The following is a 15492-nucleotide window of genomic DNA, read 5'->3' on the forward strand; positions in this document are numbered from 1 at the left end:
TGGTTGCTTGGTGCAGGTGGAGTATTAGTGCAAGTGGAGTATTGGAGCAGGAAGAGTATTGGAGCAGGTAGAGTATTGGTGCAGGTGGAGTATTGGAGCAGGTGGAGTATTGGAGCAGGGTGAGTATTGGAGCAGGTGGAGTACTGGTGCAGGTGGAGTATTGGTGCAGGTGGAGTATTGGTGCTGGTGAAGTATTGGTGCAGGTGGAGTATTGGTGCAGGTGGAGTATTGGTGCAGGTGGAGTATTGGTGCAGGTGGAGTATTGGGTTCAGGTGGAGTATTGGAGCAGGTGGAGTATTGGAGCAGGTAGAGTATTGGTGCAGGTGGAGTATTGGAGAAGGTGGAGTATTGAACTTCCAAGCAGAATGTTTGAGTTTGAATCTTATATGATGCAATCATTTTCCTAACCCCCTACGGCGGCTATAAACGGAAGGACACGACTCTTATCCATCGTTTTTTTACAACATCAAGCCGTTTGCACATGCACTCATTCACGAAAAGCCACCATATTGGTAGAAAACAATCGTCATTCTCTTATTTAACAATTTTTTGGGTGTTATTTAGATACAATAATAAAAAAATTGCAAACAAAAGCATTGTTTTCAAAAATTCATTGCAGAAGCTTTGTGTTATTAACGATGAAAGTTGTCTATAAAGATGGCCGACAATGATAGAATGACGTCATGAAAAATTGAAGGATTGTAATAAAGATTAAAGCTGCCAAAATATCCCAAAGCTACAACAAAAAGCGTTTTAAAGCTTTTTGTTGTAGTTTTGCTTTTTAGATGTGCAACCCACAAGACAACTACCAGTATGTTGTTTTTAGGGCTGAGCTGGTCAAAGGTAATGATTATTTTTAACAGATGGAGTTGATGAGTTGAAATCCTTACTATAATAGGAGCCGTGTCATCCGTCTGTCTGTCCAAAGTCATGCTCAGTGCGATAGAAAAAAAACGCATCACACCGGAATCAAGCTCAAACATCCTGCTTACCAGCAAGGCACACTACCAAGTGCATCCTTTCATCACCTGCTACAATGTAGCATCATGGAATAATTATGCACAGACTTATTACACATGAAAGTCTTTCACTGCGCACAAGACTGCCAGAGTACTAGTTGGTTATAATAGCAGTATCTCCACTATTTATTTAAAAAGTTGTAAGGTCTGTAGCGTTATTCAGACAATAGTAAGTATTACGGATGTAAAAGAAAATGTTTACCTAATGTTTTAAACTTCCATCATTACAGTTATTCAACCAATCAGCTAGACACTATTACAGTTATTCAACCAATCAGCTAGACACTATTACATAATGAATACAGGCTTTAAGATTGGCTCAGCCTGCTTCATACATTGACGTTGTATATCATTGTATCGCATTCATTAAACGCTAAGACAATGGCTTGAATATCCGTCGTTCCTGGTAACAAGATTGCTTCATTAAACTGAGACAATCGCTGCATACACGAATCTTGCTTAAATTTAGATAGCAGATGGAACATCAATAACTCTTAGAAAATTAATTATGGTCTCACAAAAACAATAGTAACAATAAAAGAGCTCTGGTGTCTAGCAACAACCACATCGACTTTAGCTTTGCATATGATCGTGCTTCGCTGACTAAGACAGCCACTTTCTCGGCAGCATTTAGAGCAACAGCTTGTTACTTTCATTCTATGTTACTTTCATTCTACTCGCTGACCACTAGACAGTAAAAATGGGTGAAGATGGCAGACCTGACATGGTTAACAGGGATCCTAACAACCTGAATGACAACCTATCGGTAAGATGAATGTGAAACATAGCTTTTTATTTTAATACACTCTTCGAAATCTCATCCATCTCACTTTGCACTGACACGTTGGTTTTATTATCTGATCTGTAATATCTAATCTCTACATCTAGCTTCTACTATCTAACCATGCGCATATTTTGTTTTTGCTGATAACAAGCACAGGTACACAGGCTACACATTGAAGTTTTATCATTCTTAAAATTTTTAATTTAAAATTAGCTGTTTGGTTTGCAGTGAATAGGCGGTTCCTATCCATGCCATATTTCAAAGTAACAGACTTTTATAAACTTCAAAAAACTTTACAGAAAAAAAGTTTGTTTACTTTTGTGACAACACGACAGCTAAAAGCCATGACTAACCTGCATTACAACAATGGTTGCAATTACATCAGTACACCATTACTTGTTGCTGTAGTAGGATGCTATGGTGATAGCAATTTGGATATGCTGACGCCAAAGCAATTATGCCTACATCTCAACAGAGTGTTGTTGATATTGCGAGCTGGTGTATTAGATGGTGCCGCTCATCCCTTGATAAATGGGCCATACAAATTTCATAATGAGAATTTCGATTTGAAATAAAAAATTTACCAGTTAGAATGTGTACCGTAACAATACTACAATTAAATAAAGATGCTAGTGAGAAGCTTACAACTGGCAATAACAGAGTTTTTACACAGACATCTAACATCAAACTTGGCATGCTAACAATAACAGAGTGCTACAGAGACATCTAACATCAAACTTCATGACCTAACAATGTGTGAGTATGCCCTAATTTATTTGAAATACTTATCAGAGCTCAATTATATTATATCTTTCTAGATGAACATCTGTGGATGCTTTTTCTCTGTTTGTGTTACTGATAACTAACCAAGATACAATTTAAACTATTTATAAAAATACTTCTAGTAATACATGCAGACTTTTGAAAAATTTGTAGGCAACTTTTGAAGAGGTCTTTGGTGAACCCGATGCCACTCACTCTCCCGAATGCGCGTGGAAGTGTGGTTTCAACTGCTATGAAGGTAGCAGAAAGTGCTGCTATCTGTTTTGTACTGCTATTTCTACCTGGTGCGCTGGTCTCTACTGGGGATGCTTCTACGCCTGCATGTCTTGCTGCCTCATCTGGTGGGTCACACCCGGACTCAAGTGCTACAAGATCATTTTCAACTGCACTATGGAATACGTCACATCCCTCATCGACTGCTGCTGTGGAACCATGTGTTCCGCTTTCGGGAACATGTTCTCACGTATCAAAGTGCAGCAAGGTTGATACGATTCTGGCATTGCTACTCTTTAACTTCTGACAGCGGCATGTGTCAGTTTACAAACACTTCCTGTACATTTAGAAATCATATTATATCCTTATTTTGCAGCTGCCAGAATTTGCAACTTTTGTGAGTCTTATCCGGCCATAAATTTGTGTAGCTGTGAAATATACATGAATAAATAAAAAACAAACCGGTGTTATTTTTGTGTCTTGGCAGCAAGATGCAAAGGCTGCTATCTCAGCAGTTGTTAGTGTGTAGCTGCCAGAATTCATTCAAGACTATCAGTATATAAGTCTATGGCAGGCAGAGCAATTCCGATAGAAATAGGAACCTTGTTTTTCTCATCAAAGTCAAGATACAAGTAGAGTTATTTTAGTTATGCAGGTTTGTACAAGTTTTATTGTATATATTTTATGACAGACAGTGTTAAAAGGCTTCTCTCTTCCTTTAAAAAATATGTGAGCCTAGAATTTCAATAAAATGGCTGTCTATTCTAATTACATAGAACAATACAGTAATTAAATAATTTTATAGACAGGATTCATTTACTAGCTTTTTTAAAGTTTTACGAGCCTTTTTAAAAGATGTACTGAAGTATTATAATAGTTGAGGTATATATGTATTATAAACCTTATATAAGTTATACATATTATACACCTTATATAAGTTACATACATATATATATATATATATGTATGTAACTTATATATATATATATATGTATGTAACTTATATATATATATATGTATATATAGGCATATATATATATATATATATAGGCCTATATATATATATATATATATATATATATATATATATATATATATATATATATATATATATATATATATATATATATATATATATATATATATATATATATACCTTGAGGCGAGTGCTAAAACTTTCAGGTCTCTGGTAGGAGACCCGAGTTAGAGCAGAAATTACCACCCATAAGGGTTAACCGGGGTGAGGAAACAAAATTGTTGTTATATATATTGCATACTTTGTATAAGTTATATATATTATATACCTTATATAAGGTATATATATTATATACTTTATATCAGTTATATATTGATGTTTGAATAGAAGGAATTACTATATTTAAAAGTTACCTTCAGTAAATATAGTTTGAGGAAAGCGATGAGAAACTCAGGAGTGAGTGAGTAATCCCTTAATGATAGTATGATGTCTGCTTAGTTTACTGCAAGAGGAGCCAGTGAGAGTTTTTTAGGAACTTTGGTGCACAAACTATGACTCTGTGATATACGCTAAACGTATCTGAGTTAAGTGGCAAGGGAACTTTGATATGGTCCAATGGTCAATGCCCAGGTCAGATGTCATTGCAGTCACTACCAGTGGCCCTTTTTAGGAATTGAAACTCGGCCTGTTGTTTGTAAGTCGGGTGTTCTAGCCCGCGTGGCTACGGCTGCTCTCTAGCTCTCTCACTCACGAGTACTAGAAGATAAAGAGCACAACTCAACTGTTTCAGTTATCGAAGCTGTTGATAGCTTTGAGGCCACTCTATTCACAGAGACAAACATTGCCACGCAAATTACATTGAAAATGCTTTTTTAATAAAAACCTTTTACTCTTATGCATGCCACGCTGACATTAGCAGCAGCGCATGAAAGAATGGTTGGCTGTCACCACTTGTCAATAGTAATAACTGTCTCGCTTGTTCCAACACGTTTTTTTAGAGAGGTGTCCACTTATCGACTAACATTGAAAGCTCACTGCTTCTAAATGAGTATAATTATCCATTCATCGCAAAAGTAGGCAAAAAATCAAATCACAATGAAAAAAATGACAACCCTTAAGCCTTAACATAACTTCTTTTGGCAACTTTATTTTTTCCCCAATTTAAACTAGGAGAGATGTTTGTTTACCGTCTGTATAACTGCTCTGTAGATGCATTCATTCACCACAGAGTAAACATGGAGGTTGGAGACTCCTAGTCATAAAATATATTATATTGGTGAAATTAGGGTTCAAAAAGAACAAAATTATTATATTTCAAAGTGTTCATTTGATAAATAATATTTTAGGCAACCTTTGAAGAGGTCTTTGGTGAACCCGATGCCACTCACTCTCCCGAATGCGCGTGGAAGTGTGGTTTCAACTGCTATGAGGGCAGCAGAAAGTACTGCTATCTGTTCTGTACTGTTATTTCTACCTGGTGCGCTGGTCTCTACTGGGGATGTTTCTACGCCTGCATGTCTTGCTGCCTCATCTGGTGGGTCACACCCGGACTCAAGTGCTACAAGATCATTTTCACTTGCACTATGCAATATGTCGCCGCTCTCATCGACTGCTGCTGTGGAACCATGTGTTCGGCTGTTGGGAACATGTTTACGCGTATCAAAGTGCAGCAAGGTTGATACAGTTTTGGCATCGCTACTCTTTAACTTCTGACAATTGTATGTGTCAGTTTACAAACACTTCCTGTACATTCGAAATCATATTATATCCTTATTTTGCAGCTGCCAGTATTTGCAACTTTTGTGAGTCTTATCCGGCCATAAATTTGTGTAGCTGTGAAATATATATGAATAAATAAAAAACAAACCGGTGTTATTTTTGTGTCTTGGCAGCAAGATGCAAAGGCTGCTATCTCAGCAGTTGTTAGTGTTTAGCAGCCAGAATTCATCACTAGTGAAAGGCTATTAGTTAATATAAGTCTATGACAGGCAGAGCAGTTCCAAGTTTCAGACTCGAGTGCAACGACATCATCTTTGGCGTCTCAACACATATGTGGCTGACTGCATCGACTGTTGTATTGGAACTATGTGTGAAGCCATTGGGAATATGTTTATGCGTATCAAAGTGCAACAAGGTCGATAGAACAGCCAAGTTTTAATCTCTGTAAGCACATGTACTCTCTGTAAGCACATGTACTCTCTATGACGGCTACAAGAAATATGGCCAATCCTACAGTTACTCATTGCTCATGATCAGACCAACTTACTACTGCTGTTTCTGTAAATTTAGCCTTATCCTGTATGACAACCATTAAATATATATTACACATCAGTATATATTATTTTTAACTAATTATATGTATGAAAATACTTTATAAGCAATTATTTTAAGGAGATTGTGCCAAAAAATCGTAAAGAAATGATTTCTCATTTTTCAAGGAAGAAAATTTATCGTAAAGATTCTCAAACAATGATACAATAACAGTCAAACTGTAACAACACAATACCTGTTTAGCTCAAAATAGTTCATGTTAGTTAGCCATGGTTTAAGAGAAAGCAGAACTTAAAGATAATTGGCTACAGATAGATTTAATTGATATCATGTCCTCCGCCTCTAAAATTTCTTATAAAGGCTGGTTCACACTTCTGTATATCGCCGTAAGTTGGAGTTGTTCTCTCTAGCGATTATTAGTTGACTAGGTGCACCCTAAAAGCCAAGGAAACGTGCGGAATATTGCAGCTTTCAAACTTTTTTAATATTTCGCCGAGCACCCACAACAGTCTGTGCATCGCGTACCACCTTCGCGATACTGATCAACTGTCACGGTTTGCTTGATCGACGATTCCCTCAAAACAGTTACTGCGGGACTAGTATTTGATCTTTTCAGCCACTGCATCGCATAATGAGAACACCACGTCATGGACTATTCACTTCGTTGATGTAAACGCAGATGAGTTTGCGATATTGTGAACAATATTATCACAGATGATCACTGATGTATTGTGGGTATAATACCAACATACTGTGATGAAGTGTGAACCAGCCGTGAATGTATTGTGGGTATAATACCAACATACTGTGATGAAGTGTGAACCAGCCGTGAATGTATTGTGGGTATAATACCAACATACTGTGATGAAGTGTGAACCAGCCGTGAATGTATTGTGGGTATAATACCAACATACTGTGATGAAGTGTGAACCAGCCGTGAATGTATTGTGGGTATAATACCAACATACTGTGATGAAGTGTGAACCAGCCGTGAAGTGCCCTTCAGTTCCCGTGGTTGTATTAAAATGATCTGTCTTCAAAACTTGAGTAGCCAACCTTACAACTCTGTAATTACTAATTGCTAAGCAAAGAAAAGATAAAGTTTTGTTAGAATTACGACTAGCAGTGATGACCTGTTGTCGAATGTTTGTGATGCTAAAAGTAGAGCCATGTCCTGTCATGTCAAATGTATCAGCTTCATCACTTGATTTGTAGGCCTACTTGAATTGAACTCAAAGAAACAATAGCTGTAATAATTAGGTATATCTTAAAATATGTTCAAATAATAAAATTACATATTTTACAAAAAATTTCAAACTGTGACCAATTAAATTACTTCGATGCACCTCTGCACTGTTTTTAACCAATCAGATTGGTTGTATCAAATAATGGACTCAGCCTATTGCATATATTTTGTCAATAAACAAGGGTGAATAGCATGAACCCCTCTGATGCGTTTGTTTACTATAGAAGTGCTGCATTTACTTTACAAGGCATTTGGTTGAATAGAACAAACTATTATTTTAATGGGGACCCCACCATCAATAGACTGGCCATTATGCATAACAGAAAAGATATTAGTTGTAAAAACTGGTGTCTAGCAACGCTAGCGAGTTTACTCGCCTTAAGAATGTGCTTCGCCTGTAAAGACAATCACTTTTTTGGCAGCATCGACGACGGCAGCTTCGCACTTTCGTTCTACTCGCTGACCACTAAACGGTAAAAATGGGTGAAGATGGCAGACCTGACATGGTTAACAGGGATCCTAACAACCTGAATGAGAACCTATCGGTAAGATCTATATGAAAAATATTTCAACTTTTGTTAAAGCTCATTCGTCTCATTCCCTAAGTCTCATCCATTCATTTGCCTTTAATATGTTAGTATTATCAGCTAACATCTAACATCTAACATTTAATATCTATCTGCAAACTTTAAGCTTATAAGATCGACATGTATATCTTGCTCTTAACAGTTTATTATTCACCTCACACTTGTTCTCTAAAGTGTTTTAAATCAGCAAGATTTGTGTTTTTTTGCTGAAGTGTGTACAGATACCTACTGACAAGTGACTGCATGTCACTTAGTAAGATACATTGGAAACTATTTATGACAATACTTCGAGCAATACATGCAGACTTTTGAAACATTTGTAGGCAACCTTTGAAGAGGTTTTTGGTGAACCCGATGCCACTCACTCTCCCGAATGTGCGTGGAAGTGTGGTTTCAACTGCTATGAGGGCAGCAGAAAGTGCTGCTATCTGTTCTGTACAGCGATTTCTACCTGGTGCGCTGGTCTCTACTGGGGATGCTTTTACGCCTGCATGTCTTGTTGCCTCATTTGGTGGGTCACACCCGGACTCAAGTGCTACAAGATCATTTTCAAATGTACTATTGAATACGTCATTTCTTGCATCGACTGCTACTATGGAACCATGTGTTCCGCTTTCGGGAATTGTTTCTCACGTATCAAAGTGCAGCAAGGTTGATTCGATTCTGTCATTGCTACTCTTTAACTTCTGACAGCGGCATGTGTCAGTTTACAAACACTTCCTGTACATTTCGAAATCATATTATATCCTTGTTTTGTAGCAGCCAATATTTGCAACTTTTGTCTTATCTGATCTATAACTTTGTGTAGATATAGAATATATATAAACAAATACATCACAAACCAGTGTTATTTTTGTATCTTAGCAGCAAGATGTGAAGGCTGCATGTCCTAGAACCCCAGAATGTTCTTTAAAGCGCCATCACAGTAATACTCTGCATGACTGTGTCAAAATTGGCAGACATCAATACATAGGCAGCCAACCTTAGAGCTATGTAATGCTAGTGGAATACAGAAAAATTTCTATATAATTTGCTCTGACTGTTTTCTGGCTTTCTTTCGTTCCATCTGCAGTTTGTTGTTCAGTAATATCCAGGTAACACAAGCATAAGGCACAGACTAGTTTAGACTTCGCCAGTTTTTGATTTTTTTGAGTTATAAAACTATTACAGAAAAGTTTTGACTCAACTCCACAAATAGCAAGGATAAATCCTGACAGTTAAAATGTATTCGTTATTTTTCGGATTGTAATGACTCAATAAAACATACTCAGGTTTGGCAACTCATTTGTGCGGATATTTTTTGTTTGCTGTTATGTGTCTTTAGATTGCAGCAGGTATGCTATTGTTAGTCTGCAGGTAGCAGCAGGTATGCTATTGGTAGTCTGCAGATTGTATCAGGCAAGCTATCGGTAGTCTGCAGGTAGCAGCAGGTATGCTATTGGTAATCTGCAGATTGCAGCAGGTATAGACGAGCAGCCTATTTTACACATCTGAGAGTAAATTTGTTTTACTACAGAGATTCTGAACGATAACAGTTCTAGAGCCATCGACCGTCGTTACTTTGGATTAGTTGTTAACTGCTGCCCTCTTTTTCTGCTGTATTTTGTTTCATGATTTTTATGTGGCATAATTCAGAAAACATTTCTGTTTGAAATGAAATTGTTGCCAATAAAGTAATATATACAATTTAAGCGTTTGTATAATATATTTCTTTGAGACAAAATATGCTGCAGTTTCAAAAGTTTAGCCTTTAGTCCATAATCTCATGGCTCCAAAAGCTGAGTATTAAGGCTAGGAGCTTTATCGGCTAACCAACCAAGTTATAAACTGCATGCAGGTAGAGAGCCGAAGGGTTTCGTGAGAACTATAATTATAGCTTGACAAATTTCAGCAGCTAAAATCACAGGCTACCACAGACCCCCATTAATATTGTTACAAGCTTGTAAGTATCCAGGGCATCAGCGCATCACTTTACTTTATAGAGCGAGTTCTCACTTAAGCTAGCGGGCAGGTGTTACCCTCGCATTATATCAATAGACTGATGAGCGGTGATCAAAAACAGTCAAGTTCAGCGGTGTAGCTTTTCAAAATGCCACGTTGTATTTCAAAGACTATTATCGCACACCCAGGACAAGAAGGTAGAGAGAAAGATAAGGGCATAGATACCTAACATGTTTGCCTCGCTGTTCTTGACATTTCTGATTAGGTTGCTATATTGTAGCTGCCATATAAGCCCTAACCCGGCAGCGCTGACATCAGTCACATAATCAACCCCCAGCTGTGCCTACCTTCCAGCACTGACACTGTTTCACACGATGGCTGAACCGAAGAAGTTGGATATGCTTAACAGAGATCCTAACAGCATCAATGACGAACTCAGGGTAAATATTTCAGCGACTCATCCTCGCCATGAGTGCCAATCAAAAGGGAAATTTTGTGTGTAAAAGTAGAAATGTGGTTTAGACAGAAAGGAGAAGTCTAGATGTAAGATACAAAGTGACTGGTTTGGCAGGTGTCTATGATGAGCCACAAGTGATCAACCTTTTTGCTAGTAATTTAGTGATGAAGAAACCTCGGTTATGACCGCTTTGACAAACGAAATTTTTGTGAGGAAAATTATCAATCACTGATGAAGTTATATAAGAAGTCAAGAGAATCTAGAAAGCCCTTTTCTTCGCTTATCTTAGTATGACTTTTAACTGACCGACCACTCCTACACTGATCACTCTATGAACTCAACATGATGTTTACTTGTCAACTTGATTACTCCATGAAAATCACCCGTTATTCATATAGTCAAACCTTTTCTGGTTCACTAAACTCAGAATAGCTAGAGAAATTATTGGGAGTCAAAATTTATTAGAAGGGTTTTCTTTTTATTATTATTGCTCTTACAAAATTTAAAATAAACTCGTACCATTTTGTATGCTGACTGTGAGAAGCATACTTTGAAAAAATAATAACTGGAAATATAAATAGTTTTCTTGCCATCACTCAGTAAATCTTTTGAAGTTGTTTTGTTTAATTTTTAATCATTTTCAGTTGAGTGTATAATTTTTTATCATTAGATATCATAAGAATCTTTTTAACCCCGAATGCTTTTCCGCTGAGCAATGTGAGATGAAGTAACAGACGACTTGTACATTGTCTTATGTCTATGTTTTAACAGGTTAGGTTTGAAGATGTCATTGGTGAGCCCGAGTCAGCTCACTCCCCTGAATGCGCATGGAACTGTGCAAATTTATGCTATGAAGGCGGAAGAAAATGCTGTTACGCAACTCTGACTGTCCTTTGCTCGTGGCTCTGCGGTCTCTGCTGGGGCTGTGAGTTCGCGTGCCTCACCTTTTCCTACATCTACTCATGGACCCCTGGCCTCAAGAGGTTCCGTCTGTACTGTGGAATGCAACAGAAGTTTTATGAAACCTGCCTGGCTTGCTGCCTTGGGCCTTGCGCTTCTACTTGTGGACTGCTGCTCAGTAATATCAAGATATCTCAGGGCTAATGAGAAGCTCTATAAATTTATATCATTCTTTTCTTTTTAAAATAAAATCAGATAAAAAGTTTTATATATTTGAATCATACAGTTTATGAACATTCTGATTGCTGGTTGTTCACTGTGCGCTTGTATTATGTTTGTTTGTATTATAGATAGCTGGGGTAAGGACTTGGAAACCAATAAAATGTTGTTCATATCATGAAAGTTACAGCTCTATTATGCAAACAAGCTAAATGTACAACACAAAAGCTGTTTATTTTCTCCTGCTTATCGCTGGTCGGGTTTGAGTGTCTTGGCAAATAGAAAAACGTTGACAAGAATAGATATAATTCAGCGACTATAGAGGAATATTGCCTTGAATACAAAGTAGTTGTTTTCAACTAGTAGTACAAAATAATACAAATAAATCTAGCTGATATAGTTGATTGATTTATTTTGACATTGAGGACAACTTCACTATAAATACAAACATTACATGGCTATGAGCGCAGACATTATCACTGCATTCCATGCTTCGAATGGGTTTGGAGTTGCCCTCTGCCGATGAACTAGCACCCTACTAAATTTCAGATTCGGAATTGCCCATTGCAGATTGATCAAAGCTTTGCGATGTATACCTCAAAATAAAACTTTTCCAAAATAGACTTTTTTCTCGCAACGAATGTCTTTGTACAAATTTAGTGAAACGAAATGGTATCGAATGCGGTCCGATTTTACTGTTTCTAAGATTCGGAGTGAAAGCAACTCCGAACCGGTTCGAAGCATGGAAACACGGTGTGTCTTGCTTTCTAAGCGTATTACCAATAACCAAGCTGGTTGTGAAATGACCATGGTCGATGTAAAACCTCAATCAAAGGCGGGGGAGGGGAGTCTACCGAAAAAATAGTACTTACATGTATGTCTCACCAGGTGTTACGGCTAGGAAAATATGCATAGATACCGACCGTATATGTCAACAGATGGATAATGCACACTCACTCTCTCATGGCCTAATTTTTAAACGCTGACATACTTTTTAAAAATATTTATAAAACGCAAAGGAATGCTGAAAGTACCTTGCTAACATGTTCTCTCTTACAGCCAGTCATTACCATAATGACTCTCCTATGCTTTTGACTTTACTTTCCATAAACCGCATACAAAAATCATATTAGGGAACACTAGCTTTTGCATTACAAGAGTCCCTCTCGTGGCAGTACAAAAATGTAATCCGGCGGGCAGGAACAGGTTCAGACGTGTTGTCCACATTAACCATGTTAACCACAGTAAGAGTTAACCAGAACTCAGTAGTCTGATGAGCGCTAACTTAATCTAGATACAACCTTGAGTTTAGGCTAAATAATATTCAAATATTTTTTTACACGTTTCTAGTCTCACATCTATCCAACAACAAAACTGCTAAACGTAGAAAGGGTGAATTTATGTAAGAATTATGGCTAGTAGCGACGGTTTTTTGTTGAATATTTGTGAAGCTGAAGTAGGGTAAGATCATTTTATATCATATCAACTGTATCAGCCTCATCACTTAATTCACTGATAGCATTGTACTTTTAAAAGGATAAAGTAATTAAGTATATCTTAAAATATGTTCAAATAATAAAGTTGCATATCTTCCAGAAATTCGCGAGCTAGGTCCAAGCAAAATGTAACTAATAAATAATTTAGACACGCCTCTTCACTGTTTTTAACCAATAAGATTGGTTGTATCGGAGAACGGACTCAGCCTATTGCATATATTTTGTCAATAAACAAGGGTGAATAGCATGAACCCCCTGATGTGCTTGGTTACAATAGAAGTGCTGCATTTACTTTACAAGGTATTTGGTTGAATAGAACCAACCATTATTTCAATGGGGACAAAAATTCCGGCATCAATAACTCTTAGACTGACCATTATGCCAAACAGAAAAGAAATTAGTTGTAAAAACTGGTGTCTAGCAACGCTAGCGAGTTTAGCTTGCCTTAAGAATGTGCTTCGCCTGTAAAGACAATCACTTTTTGGCAGCATCGACGGCGACAGCTTCGCACTTTCGTTCTACTCGCTGACCACTAAACAGTAAAAATGGGTGAAGATGGCAGACCTGACATGGTTAACAGGGATCCTAACAACCTGAATGAGAACCTATCGGTAAGATTAATATGAAAGACATTTCAACTTTTGTTAAAGCTCATTCGTCTCATTCCCCAAGTCTCATCCATTCATTTGCCTTTAATATATTAGTATTATCAGCTAACATCCAACATCTAACATCTAACATCCAACATCTAACATCTAACATCTAACATCTGACATCTAACATTTAACATCTAACATCTAACATCTAACATTTAACATTTAACATCTAACATCCAACATCTAACATTTAAGCTTGAGCTTGTAAGATCTATATCGAGCTCTTAACAGTTTATTATTCACCTCACACTTGTTCTCTAAAGTGTTTTAAATCAGCAAGATTTGTTTTTCTGCTGAGATGTGTACAGATACCTACTGACAAGTCATTACTGCTACATCTTTCTAAAAACATTCTTTAATTAGCAATTTAATGACTGTCTGTATTTTATGTTAAAACATCTATAACCTTTTCTCAAGGTAGTAGGGCATTACCACTTTGAATAAATAGCATTTGAATAGTATTAAAATTATTAACTTTATAGTTTTTAAATTAATAGCAGTATTAAAATTAGTATTTAAATAACTAGCAGTTATCTTGATATGAGAATTAAGTTTATATATTTATATTGACAGTAAAGTGCAATAATAAAGGTAGTTACTTATTTACATATCGAAATGCTATGAAGGTGTTTATTATAATATGCTTGTGCTCACTTTACCCAACAGAGAGCACTTCCAGAGGCTGCTCTTAATGAATCGTCAACGTCAATTGTTTATTAGGCTGATGAACAAGGATTTAAAATGAAAAGTTCAATTACCATAAAAATTACACCAACTATAATTTATGACTGCGATGTAAAGGTTGTGGAGTCGGAGGGCTTATAACAAACAATAGACAATAACAGAGTGTTTACACAGACATCTAACACAAAACATGATATGCTAACAATAACAGAGTGCTACAGAGACATCTACCACCAAACTTGGCATCCTAACAATAACAGAGTGCTACAGAGACATCTAACACCAAACTTGATGACCTAACAATAACAGAGTGTTTACACAGACATCTAACACAAAACATGATATGCTAACAATAACAGAGTGCAACAGAAACATCTAACACCAAGCTTGATGACCTAGCATTGTGTGAGTATGCCTTAACATGTTTGAAATACTTATCAGAGCTCAATTATATTATATCTTTCTAGATGAACATCTGTGGATGCTTTTTCTCTGTTTGCTTTACTGATAACTAACTAAAATACATTTAAAACTATTTATTAAAATACTTCTAGTAATACATTTAAACATTTGAAAAATTTGTAGGCAACTTTTGAAGAGGTTTTTGGTGAACCCGATGCTACTCACTCTCCCGAATGCGCGTGGAAGTGTGGTTTCAACTGCTATGAGGGCAGCAGAAAGTGCTGCTATTTGTTCTGTACCGCTATTTCTACCTGGTGCGCTGGTCTCTACTGGGGATGCTTTTACGCATGCATGTCTTGCTGCCTCATCTGGTGGGTCACACCCGGACTCAAGTGCTACAAGATCCTTTTCAACTGCACTATGGAATACGTCACATCTTGCATCGACTGCTGCTGTGGAACCATGTGTTCAGCTTACGGGAATATGTTCTCTCGTATCAAAGTGCAGCAAGGTTGATTCAACTTTGGCATCACTGCTCTTTAACTTCTGACCGTCCTATATGTCAGTTGACACAGTCTCTGTATTTTAAAGATCATATTATATCTTGAGCTTGTAGCAGACCATCTTTGCTAATGGCGTGAGTTCAATGACAACTTTTGACCATGTTATGAATATATGACAAGAAAAAACACATCTACTGTGACTTTTTGATTTGTCAATGAGGTAAAATGGCAGTTAGATTTTGCTTTGAAGCGCATCTGCTTGTCCGAACTGTTTGTTCTAAAAGTACATACTAGAGATCATTGTGTAGTAAGGAGGATGCACTGTGTAGTAAAGAGAGATCATTGTGTAAGAAGA

At 37.0% G+C, this 15492-nt stretch overlaps 3 protein-coding genes across 4 annotated transcripts; all 3 read left to right on the forward strand.

Annotated features, from left to right (window-relative positions):
- The first annotated feature begins 1647 nt into the window (after positions 1-1647).
- On the forward strand, positions 1648-5573 carry LOC137387572 (caveolin-3-like). 2 transcript variants are annotated; one of them, XM_068074034.1, is made up of 2 exons: positions 1648-1785; positions 2740-3207. In XM_068074034.1, exons 1-2 carry the CDS (start codon positions 1720-1722, stop codon positions 3070-3072), a joined length of 399 nt encoding a protein of 132 aa, XP_067930135.1. In that variant the 5' UTR covers positions 1648-1719; the 3' UTR covers positions 3073-3207. The 2 variants fall into 2 exon arrangements, with proteins under 2 accessions (XP_067930135.1, XP_067930136.1); XM_068074035.1 differs by lacking the exon at positions 2740-3207 and adding an exon at positions 5122-5573 and having other exon boundaries at positions 1680-1785.
- Positions 5574-10194: 4621 nt separating this feature from the next.
- Positions 10195-11381, forward strand: LOC137387883 (caveolin-3-like). The gene is made up of 2 exons (XM_068074396.1): positions 10195-10260; positions 11049-11381. The coding sequence occupies exons 1-2, from the start codon at positions 10195-10197 to the stop codon at positions 11379-11381; spliced, it is 399 nt and encodes a 132-aa protein (XP_067930497.1).
- A 1992-nt stretch (positions 11382-13373) lies between these two features.
- LOC137387856 (caveolin-3-like) lies at positions 13374-15318 on the forward strand. Its single transcript, XM_068074372.1, has 2 exons — positions 13374-13503; positions 14818-15318. The coding sequence occupies exons 1-2, from the start codon at positions 13438-13440 to the stop codon at positions 15148-15150; spliced, it is 399 nt and encodes a 132-aa protein (XP_067930473.1). The 5' UTR covers positions 13374-13437; the 3' UTR covers positions 15151-15318.
- Positions 15319-15492: the final 174 nt, after the last annotated feature.

The sequence above is a fragment of the Watersipora subatra genome, chromosome 2, assembly GCF_963576615.1.
Source record: "Watersipora subatra chromosome 2, tzWatSuba1.1, whole genome shotgun sequence".
NCBI classification, from domain to species: Eukaryota; Metazoa; Bryozoa; class Gymnolaemata; order Cheilostomatida; family Watersiporidae; genus Watersipora; species Watersipora subatra.

Excerpts from the sequence above, each read along its gene's own strand:
- LOC137387572 (XM_068074034.1), top strand. The coding sequence starts at position 1,720 with ATGGGTGAAGATGGCAGACCTGACATGGTTAACAGGGATCCTAACAAC. Across the intron at positions 1,786-2,739 it reads ACCTGAATGACAACCTATCG|GCAACTTTTGAAGAGGTCTT; the intron begins GTAAGATGAATG and ends AAAAATTTGTAG.
- LOC137387883 (XM_068074396.1), top strand. The coding sequence starts at position 10,195 with ATGGCTGAACCGAAGAAGTTGGATATGCTTAACAGAGATCCTAACAGC. Across the intron at positions 10,261-11,048 it reads GCATCAATGACGAACTCAGG|GTTAGGTTTGAAGATGTCAT; the intron begins GTAAATATTTCA and ends ATGTTTTAACAG.
- LOC137387856 (XM_068074372.1), top strand. The coding sequence starts at position 13,438 with ATGGGTGAAGATGGCAGACCTGACATGGTTAACAGGGATCCTAACAAC. Across the intron at positions 13,504-14,817 it reads ACCTGAATGAGAACCTATCG|GCAACTTTTGAAGAGGTTTT; the intron begins GTAAGATTAATA and ends AAAAATTTGTAG.